This window comes from Ascidia mentula, chromosome 6 (assembly GCF_947561715.1).
Source record: "Ascidia mentula chromosome 6, kaAscMent1.1, whole genome shotgun sequence".
Lineage (NCBI taxonomy): Eukaryota > Metazoa > Chordata > Ascidiacea > Phlebobranchia > Ascidiidae > Ascidia > Ascidia mentula.
Window position 1 is genome coordinate 9,097,587 of NC_138571.1, and position 9,989 is coordinate 9,107,575.

The 9,989-nt window shown below is 40.0% G+C and overlaps 1 protein-coding gene across 4 annotated transcripts; it reads right to left on the minus strand.

Annotated features, from left to right (window-relative positions):
* Window positions 1-4,976: 4,976 nt before the first annotated feature.
* LOC145905713 (putative methyltransferase-like protein 24) lies at window positions 4,977-9,445 on the minus strand. 4 transcript variants are annotated; one of them, XM_082992982.1, is made up of 8 exons: window positions 9,409-9,445; window positions 9,177-9,256; window positions 8,745-8,846; window positions 7,304-7,392; window positions 7,023-7,239; window positions 6,566-6,679; window positions 6,201-6,295; window positions 4,977-6,127 (listed from the first exon to the last, which is right to left on the minus strand). In XM_082992982.1, exons 2-8 carry the CDS (start codon window positions 9,226-9,228, stop codon window positions 5,813-5,815), a joined length of 984 nt encoding a protein of 327 aa, XP_082849108.1. In that variant the 5' UTR covers window positions 9,229-9,256; window positions 9,409-9,445; the 3' UTR covers window positions 4,977-5,812. The 4 variants fall into 4 exon arrangements, with proteins under 4 accessions (XP_082849108.1, XP_082849107.1, XP_082849105.1 ...); XM_082992981.1 differs by having other exon boundaries at window positions 9,330-9,437; XM_082992979.1 differs by lacking the exon at window positions 9,409-9,445 and having other exon boundaries at window positions 9,177-9,365.
* Between the last annotated feature and the right edge of the window lie 544 nt (window positions 9,446-9,989).

Here is a 9,989-nt window from a genome sequence, read left to right on the forward strand (position 1 = left end):
AAAGCGCTCCACCAGGTCGTTCGCTTGTGGGTGAAAAGCTGTCGTGCGGTGAAGACAGATACCCAGCAGTTACTGGGTTCCGCATGTTTTATACGAACCCACATAAATCCTAAAATCGCGACATGTTAGTTGCTGCCACAGCTTGATTGTGCCGTTGAAGGTACATATAGAACGGTGGTCGCGTGAATCATGGACTCACGGTTACCATGACGGCACACAGAGCGTGATGGCCGCAAGGTGCCGATTGGCCGGTGTCCAAATGCTGGGTTTAATTGGCTTTCTGTATGTAGTGGCGCAGAGCTACCCAGAATAAGATCCGCTGCAAAGCGTCTGTGGTAAAAAATCACGGATGAATGAATACAAGGAATATGGTGGGCCGCTAACCAAGCGATACCCTTTGGCGTATAGAATGGCGATGGAAGCGCTCCACCAGGCCGTTCGATTGTGGGTAAAAAGCTGTCGTGCGGTGAAGACAGATACCCAGCAGTTGACCTCTAGTTATCCACAGTTGGGACGTGAACTGAGGGCCACGTTCTGGCGAAACGTGACTGGGAATGCCGAACCTCGCAACCCAATGAAAAACAAAAGCACGTGCACAAGTGATGGTGGTGGTCAACGACAAAATTGATTGGTACCTGCCCGTTCAGACAATACCAATCACGTTCTATCAAGCGTGTGACTTTTGTGATCACATTAGCTTATGAGAACCACCATTCTTGTGTCTCAGTACAATCTTCGACTCTTTATGCACAAGTGAAGGGGGTAAAAGGGGAGGTTTCAGGTTATAAAAAATTTAATAATCAGAAACCTTTCTTGTCTGGATCTTTAAATTCATGGGGTCACCGGTGACCCCTGGGGCTCTAAAGGGTTAAAGGTTAAACTTTGTGTTTGAATTGCAATTTTAGGCTGTTTTACCGATAAAAGAGTCGAAGATTGTACTGAGACACAAGAATGGTGGTTCTCATAAGCTAATGTGATCACAAAAGTCACACGCTTGATAGAACGTGATTGGTATTGTCTGAACGGGGAGGTACCGATCGATTTTGTCGTTGACGAGTTTTGTTGCCGTTAAGAAAACAGCAACGATATGCTGACTGCGTAACAGGGAAGGGGGATGTTTCAACACTTTTGGTATCATACAAAATAGAAACGCAGTTCTACTGGTATTCACTTAGACAGTTTGGCATCGAACTAGAATCAAGCTTGCATTTAAATCAATTACGTTTTTCAACTATAAAAAAATTCATCACGCTACAGCTATTTTGTAGCGTGGGCTTTCTCCGGGAAGCGTGACAGTGCTGAATTGGGAAGTGATTGCCCAAGTGTTGTTGCATCAGAGTCTAGCAAGCACTTAAAAGTTATTCAAGGTAACTCTGTGCTTTTTCCAACGGGTGGAGACCATATTCTTTGTCTACCTAACATACTGGGCTCCGCATGTTTTGTACGAATCCACATAAATCCTATAATCGCGAAATGTTAGTTGCTGCCACAGCTTGATTGTGCCGTTGAAGGTACATATAGGACGGTGGTCGCGTGAATCATGGACTCATGGTTACCATGACCGCACACAGAGCGTAATGACCGAAAGGTGCCGATGGGCCTGTGTCCGAATGCTGGGTTTAATTGGCTTGCTGTATGTATAGTGGTACAGTTTATTTAGTATTGTTGGTCATCTGCAGTATAAACAATGAAAGCATTGACTTGCAGGCCAAATTCTTTTGGCGAAGAACGTGGTGTTTTTGGAAATACTCCTGCCCAGATGAGTTCACACGGTCGTGGGTTTAAGTCCACTAACTCTTCGTGGTTAATATGTACATCGCCAAGTACACAAAAAATTTGTTCTTTATTCACTTGAATAGGCACAGAGCTACCCAAAGTAAGATCCGCTGCAGAGCGTCTGTGTTAAAAACTCATTCTTGAGAGCTTTTCGGTGTTGCGCCTTGCTGGTCTTGTGATATCGAGAATAGATTTGCGCGTTGGGTCAGCTGTCGACGGTCTGTATCTTCACGGGCCAAAACCACCCTAATATCTTTAGGCATGTGCTGCTGAAATAAGAACTAAAAGAAAGTGGTCCTCAGCAGGACAAACTTCTCGATCATGTAAACAAGATCCGCGGAAGAGGCTTGCAGGTCATCGTTGAGTGCGGTCCGAACACCAAGTAACACCCACGATAACTCATCCAACCAATTGGAGTCAGTTAGACGCGCCATTACCGCGCTCTTTAAATGGCGTTTAAAGCGCTCCACCAGGTCGTTCGCTTGTGGGTATAAAGCTGTCGTGCGGTGAAGACAGATCCCAGCAGTTACTGGGTTCCGCATGTTTTATACGAACCCACACATAAATCCCAAAATCGCGACATGTTAGTTGCTGTCACAGCTTGATTGTGCCGTTGAAGGTACTTATAGAACGGTGGTCGCGTGAATCATGGACTCACGGTTACCATGACGGCACACAGAGCGTGATGGCCGCAAGGTGCCGATTGGCCGGTGTCCAAATGCTGGGTTTAATTGGCTTTCTGTATGTAGTGGCGCAGAGCTACCCAGAATAAGATCCGCTGCAAAGCGTCTGTGGCAAAAAATTACGGATGAATGAATACAAGGAATATGGTGGGCCGCTAACCAAGCGATACCCTTTGGCGTATAGAATGGCGATGGAAGCGCTCCACCAGGCCGTTCGATTGTGGGTAAAAAGCTGTCGTGCGGTGAAGACAGATACCCAGCAGTTGACCTCTAGTTATCCACAGTTGGGACGTGAACTGAGGGCCACGTTCTGGCGAAACGTGACTGGGAATGCCGAACCTCGCAACCCAATGAAAAACAAAAGCACGTGCACAAGTGATGGTGGTGGCGTCATCGATTGGTATCGCTTCCGGCCATCGGATGAAGCGGTCAACCACAGTTAATAAATACCTTTGACCTCGACAAGGTGGAAGAGGACCAACCATATTAATGTTTTATGTGTTGAAAACGAGATGTCGAAGGGCTGTATTAGGCAAGTGGAGCCGAACGTGCTGCTGAACCTTGGCGCGCTGGCAAGCTACACATTGGTTGGCCCACAACGCTACTTGCTTCTTTGACCCATACCTAACAAATTTGGAGGCAACAAGGTTCTTCGTGGTGCGAATGGACAGGTTGGACAACCCGTAAACGGCATCGAACACCCTCTTTTGCCAGGACGAGGGAACGACGGGCCGAGGTCTTCAAAGGGATGTGTCACACAGCAGCGTGGTTCCTGAATTGCCAACCGGGACATCTTGCTGACACAGCCCGGTAATTGCTGTGTGATAAGACTGCACTTCATCAGTTTGCTGCGCGCGTGCCAGAGCCTCACTATCAAGTCGAACAGAGGCACCCGTAGGGCACTCAAGAGAGACCTGGAAAGTGCGTCCGCGACAGCATTCGACTTGCCGCTAATGTGCCGGACATCGGTAATGAACTCTGAAATAGAAGAAAGTTGACGTTACTGACGAACAGACCAAGGGTCGGCAGTCTTCTTAAATGTCGCGGTCAAAGGCGCAGTACTTCGTTCCCGACTCTCAACTGACGGCTGAAGAAAGCAAGAGGGGCCCAATGACCTTCGGAAAATTGTTCAAGGACCGCACCCACAGCGTTCGCAGAGGCACCTGTCGTGAGTGCGATGCAGGCTTGCCACTGCGGATGATAATTTTTTTCATTGTATATCTTATTGGTATAAATAATCATTGACCAGCAAAAGTTTTCAAATATCGCTCTTACAAATTGTGCAGCATCAACACGGACCTAAACAAGGCGTTATTTAGCTTTGTTTAGTTGTTTAGCTTAAATATGGAAAATAAAGTTTTCTGCCCATATGAACCTGCAAAACACGAAAATCACACGTAGTGGGGGTCTAAAAATTAGTTGTTTCACCAAACATAGAAAAATATTACATCGATTTCATTCAGGTTGTTACTTGTACTACTCAGGAAATGCATAACTATACACTAGTCTCAACAAAATTAAAAAGTTATTTTTTTTCATTGTATATCCTCCAGAGCACAATGGGTCACAGGTGACCCCACCAGAAAATGGGGGTTAACGGTCAAACATCTCAATTTTTTTTATGAAATGTGTTATTGGTCCTATCAACGCAACAAAACGCTATACATTAATTTTTTTCTGTTGCTCAGTATACCCTTGGGCTCTAAAGGATTAAATTGCTTGGGCTGATTTTGTTTCGTTTCTTTTTATTGTGATTTGTCGTTTTTCGCAAGGATTTGAAAATAATCTGTTTTCTATTTTGCCACACCTCAGAAACCCTAGATTTCGTAATTGGAAAACTACTGCACCCGATTCCTGATAGGATTGGTAACAAGCCATCCCGCAAATGCTCACTGAGGGAAAAATTTGATTGAATTTGTTTTTGTTTCATATCATTGCTTTTAATAAATCTTTAATTGTAGACAGCCGAAAACGATTTGCCAGAAAAAGGATTTTATGGAACGTTTCAAGGTTTACAAAACTTCTGAACCATAGCAATAAGATTAAAAAATCAAAACTTAAATAAATATCTCGCAGTTTGCAGTGGGTGGGAAAAGAGGCATAATTAAAGCAGCTTTTGTCATATAACAAAAAGTCTTGTTTAATGGAAAAAGAACGCATTGCGACATGTCAGCAAAAGTAAAAGCACAACATCAACCAAGCAACAAATAAATGACACTCGGAAGTAAAATAAACTTGGCCCCAAATAAAACTAAACATGCTACACAAAATTCACGTATCAATGAACGAAAAAAAACAGACTTGTTGCTTTGCCAAACCACACATATGATACCGAACAGGACTAACAACGATCCAAAAACAAATCTTAAGTCTTTTCTTAACATCTGCATTTTTCACAGTAAGCTTATATATGCTGATCACTGAACAAGTAAAGATTAGTTGTAATTAACATGAAGACTTTCCTGTTTGGTGCTGCATAAAAAAACCTTCGAGGCAAGAACAAATTGTGGACGTTTTCTGTTTTTTTATTTACACCCAAACAAAGGAATAGAGAACAAAACACGATCTCAAGAAACATACGCTAATACACAAATCAATATTAAATTACAAAGTATTACATTTCAGTTTGAATTCATTCACTTTATTAGTTCTTAATGCAGTTTTTTTTTTGCTGCCCCAACTTGCTGTACTTTTCGACGAAACATAATAAAACAGGGTTGCACTTTGGCCACTTTACATTTATATATAAAAAATCTTGCTAATAGTAAAAACAAATTGATTAGTTTTTCCCGGTTCGTACTTCAATTTTCTGTACCAAAAAGTTGACGTTCAAAATCAAAAAGTCAACTTTATAATTATTGCGACACCACGCGGCAAAAATATTTTTACCTTTTTACCGGCAAGGGTTTTTCCAAAGCCGTAAGCAGATAACAAGACGGACATAGGCTGAAAATTTGTATCGCCGGCCAAAGATACACATGGTTAATATTCTGGCGTAGGTTTGTGTGCAAAATAACGTAAAGAAAAAAATATCGTGCGAATATATGTTCGCGTCAATGACACAATCACAAAGCACAGAAAATAATTGACCCTGTTTCCCGCTTTGGACTTTCCTAATTATAACATTGGACGTAGCGTTTTAGAAAAAATCGTTATCTTCAGCACTCTGCATAATATTTAAAACAAAAGATTCTAATAGAAATCTACAAACAATTTAAATCCAAGGGAACTGGTGACAAATTTGCATCGTTAAAGCAATTCGAATAATATTCGATATATTTTCGAGCTAAGCAGGTTTGTGGCCACCACATCTACATGATAGGAAAGTTTTTAACGAACTCTAGAAGATTACGTCATATTTGGCAAGGCTGGGGATCGAAATTTACAAATGCTATTTCCCACAAAATTACACCTCCTGCTTTTACTATTTTTAGTTTTTTGTCCATTTGAGAGAAATTAGGGTTTTTACTGATAAATTTATCGTATTTTATATTGTCTTCGATTGAGAACGAACGATATTTGCGCTCATTTAACTGCGACATCTGCTGGTACAACAATCTGCAACGTTTCAACCACTTGGGGTGGACAATCGGTCCTGGTAAGTGAATTTCAAGGCCGAATTGTCTGACGCATTTATACAGACCGGTGTCGAGTAACTCTTGGATAATCTGTAATATTGAAGATAATTTTTACATGCGAAGCAATCACATCGTTTTGAAACAAATACTGGATAAGAATTACCTCATCTTCAAATCCTGCTCCTTCGGGGCCATCCGTGTCCACTTTTAAATAGTCCAAATATCGCCCGTTGTGTCCAAGTTCCTTTATCAGTGAACCTATCATTACACAATTAGAGCGTTATCACATGAAACGTAATTACGCAATTAGTTTACCTATAGTCTATTAATATCACATTAATAAACTGCAACAAAGTATAACAGTGTCGTGGCAACAAACTTGGCAATGAAGTTTGGTCTGGTTTATGTTTCAAGCACAAACTGGTGTTTGCGAAGTACCTGCTTTAATCAGATTTTGAAATGATTTGTTTTCACTTATTTTGTGGGCGCCACATCTAATTTTCTACAGTTATTGTTAGTTTTTCATACGTAAAGTCCGCATTTTCCATCCTTTAATCCCGTGGTCATTGTCTTGTTTACTGATTCCTATTTTGTGAAACACGACTCCAGAATCTCTTTTTAATCCGTCAATAAGTTCCATACCTACAAAATAAATATTTGTTACCACGGTTGTGATAAATACATGACATATAATTTTTTTCTTTCGTTTCTTATGTTTCAAAATATACTCGTTGTTGACAAAACGAAAATTTTTGATGAAAAAAAAAAATATTGCATGGGAAATATAGCCAATACTGTTGTTTTATGAACTACAGGCAGGTGTACTGATGACGTATTAGGGTCACAACAATGGCCTTGTCTGCAGCTCACTATGCAAATTCAATTGTTGTAAAAACTTTAAAATGTTGCTATAGGCACGAGTTCGTTTCATGAATTTTGATTTTGGTATCCAAATATATTACTTTCGTATAAAAAAACCACCTACTTGGATCAAACGAGTGAACTTCACATCCTTTCTTTGCCATTACGTCATCGAAGCTAAAGTCCTCCCCCACGCCGAATGAGTAAACCAAACAGCGGTTACCATCCGCAGTGTTTCCCTTCCAAAGCTGTGGCTCGTTGCACAACGGATAAGCACCGTCCCTATACATCCAATCATTCGCAGTGCGGCCTCCAACTATTTCCTTGTTCGGACACTGGAACTGTGAAGAGATAGAAAAAAAAATTAGTGAATTAAAAATTAAAAAAAAACAGACAATAATTAACCTGTGTTTTATAAACGTAATTCCACAAACGTTCAAACTCCTCCTCCGGTGTGGAATTCCCCGGTATCCCAAACTTTAAATTGGCTTCAGCTGAACAGAAAACACTATTATAGGGCGAAATTAAGGTGATCGAGTTGCTTGTAAGAGAGAATACGGCAACATTTGGCTTAAAATCTACTGTTATAACAGCTATAGCTATAAAATCCCTGCGCTATGAACACTTAAAGTACGTATGACACGGTCATGGCAACTTTGTGTAAAATTAAAGGTATATTTACAAAAAAACATATTTCCAAAGTGTTTCGGTTCTACGTCAACTAAAAAATGTAGAAAACTTCACGAAAAGTAGCGGCGTAAAAAAAAACATTTTTGCTGTGGCGACTGTGACTTCACACAAGGCGACTTGTTTCAAACTTTTTGTGGTGCCCTGTTTAATGCAATACTATACTAAACCTGTTTTATAATTTTTTCCATTCCTACGCATAAGGCTTGCTACCAGCACTCATACGATTAAAACGCCTTCTATGACATCACGCAACAATAATCTCGCTTTCGCACAATTTCGTTTTCGTTTTTTTTGAAACGTAACTTTGATCAGCTGTATCTCAGAAACCAGTCGCCGTATTAAGCTGCTTTTTCGCCAAAAATGTTTTAGACTATGATCGTCTCTTAGTTTAATTATGAACATGTTTTATTTTTCCGTGTCCCATGCAATTTAAGTATGTCAAGGATAGCTTTTCGCCATTTGGTAAAATTAAAATTTCGATCCCTATCTAACTAGCTGACATTTGTCAGAAAACTACACACCGCAAGTAATACAAGATTTACATGATTAGGACTGTGGTTCTAAACCATATTTTGTCTCGCCCCCTTTACACCCCATTTACGTGTTCCCGTCAAGTTTGAATCAAAATACCAAAAACAATTGAGTTTTGTTTCTTTAACGAAGTTGCCGTGGAGTATAAAAGCAAAAGAAAGTGACGTAATTGCTGGGAGAGAAAAGGGAATTGTTAAGATGGAATGCCAAAAGAAATCTCAGTGCATTAAAGTGAGTAAAGAGGGGCGGATGAAGTACGAATGACAACACAAGAAAACAATCAAAGCGAACAGGGGAGAAGAAGAAATGCACATAATGCACATCAAAGAGATATTTGACTCAAGATCTAAGCTACTGAGTATGTAATATGAGTATCAACGCAACAACCGTTTTAAGCGTTTTATTGAAACATTGTAATGATAATTTGAATGTAATTCTCATTTACATACTCAAAATTTAAGTCGAATTCTTTCAAAAAAAATGTGCACTCGTCCTTGACGAACGCATGAGACATGTTGTCATTGTACATTCACAGTAAGAGGTCACGCCTTGCAAAAACTGACGTATCCCTGGTTAAGACTACTGCTAGTAGAATCGATTCGCTTTAAAAAACAGCAATACTTACGTTGTATTATATCTGGAAGAGACAAAGTCACTGTTGATGTGCTGGCAACGGAGGCCAATTTTGCATTTGGTTGGTAGTTGGGATCAAACGCTGTTACCTCTGCTAAAAAAACAGCATGAATAAAAATCTGCCAAATTTCTTGGCAGGTTCACCTCGGTGTATGAAACTTTTTACTAAAACTGACGATCTTGCTTCAAACGAGAGATTAATTATAGCGTAGCAAATCTACAACAACAACCAGGCAGCCATGCACATTTCATGTGTTGTTTTGGGTTTTAAAATGAATATAATGAATACAAGTTAAGCTTTTACCATCACCAATAGGTTATTCTTAATTCGCATTTAAAAGCCTTTTCAAATCATGGCATTGCAAAATGGCATAAGTTTTGTTTATTCGCTTTTTTTACCAAGAAATTAAAAAAAATATCTCACCTGTTTTGTTACATTGCCAAATCACACACATAAACCCCGACAGAACAAGCATTAATCCGAAGGAAAGCCTCAAATTTGTTCTGAACAAAGACATTTTACCTATTGCCTATTCAAGACTTTTACTGAACAAAGACTACAAGAACTATCCATTACCTGAAATTGCAGCTTTTTAAGCTGGTGTGTGACTTTTTAAGTACATCTCAAACGTTAGGCCATGGGTTTACAAAATCACCTGATCACTCTTATCTATCTTCCAACAAGAGGTTTGGTGTACCTTTTGTGCGCTATTAAGTTTCCGGCTGCCCGTTGCTCTGTTTCGCGTAGCAAATGAGGACTAAAAACATGCTATGATAAGGCTGTCATGGCATGAATGTTTAAATTCTTGCTTCAAAAGAACAAATTTTGAATTCTAAATGCACTAAACATCGTTTGTTTTGGCTCAGTGTTTAATTGGAAAACAAATCATTTGGACAATTGACAAAGACACCGTCACATAAGTTTAAATGGTGATTTTGCAGAATCCCGCAAACACGCTATCGTATAAAGTAGTGCCGCCGTGAAAGGGCTTCCAAGTAGTCGCTTGCCAACACTCGTTTTTACACTTAATAAATGTTTTCTCAGTGGCAGCACGATTAAGTTTCAATTACCCGTTGTTCTGTCAGACGACGGGACGGATGCTGGCTTGAAGAAAAGGCGTGACACGTTTTAAGGCTTGTCATGCATCATGAATATTAAGCTCTAACGAAATTTATTCGAAATTGCTTTGAGTGATAAATACATTAAAAATCGTTTGCTGCTTCGTCATTCAAAAAT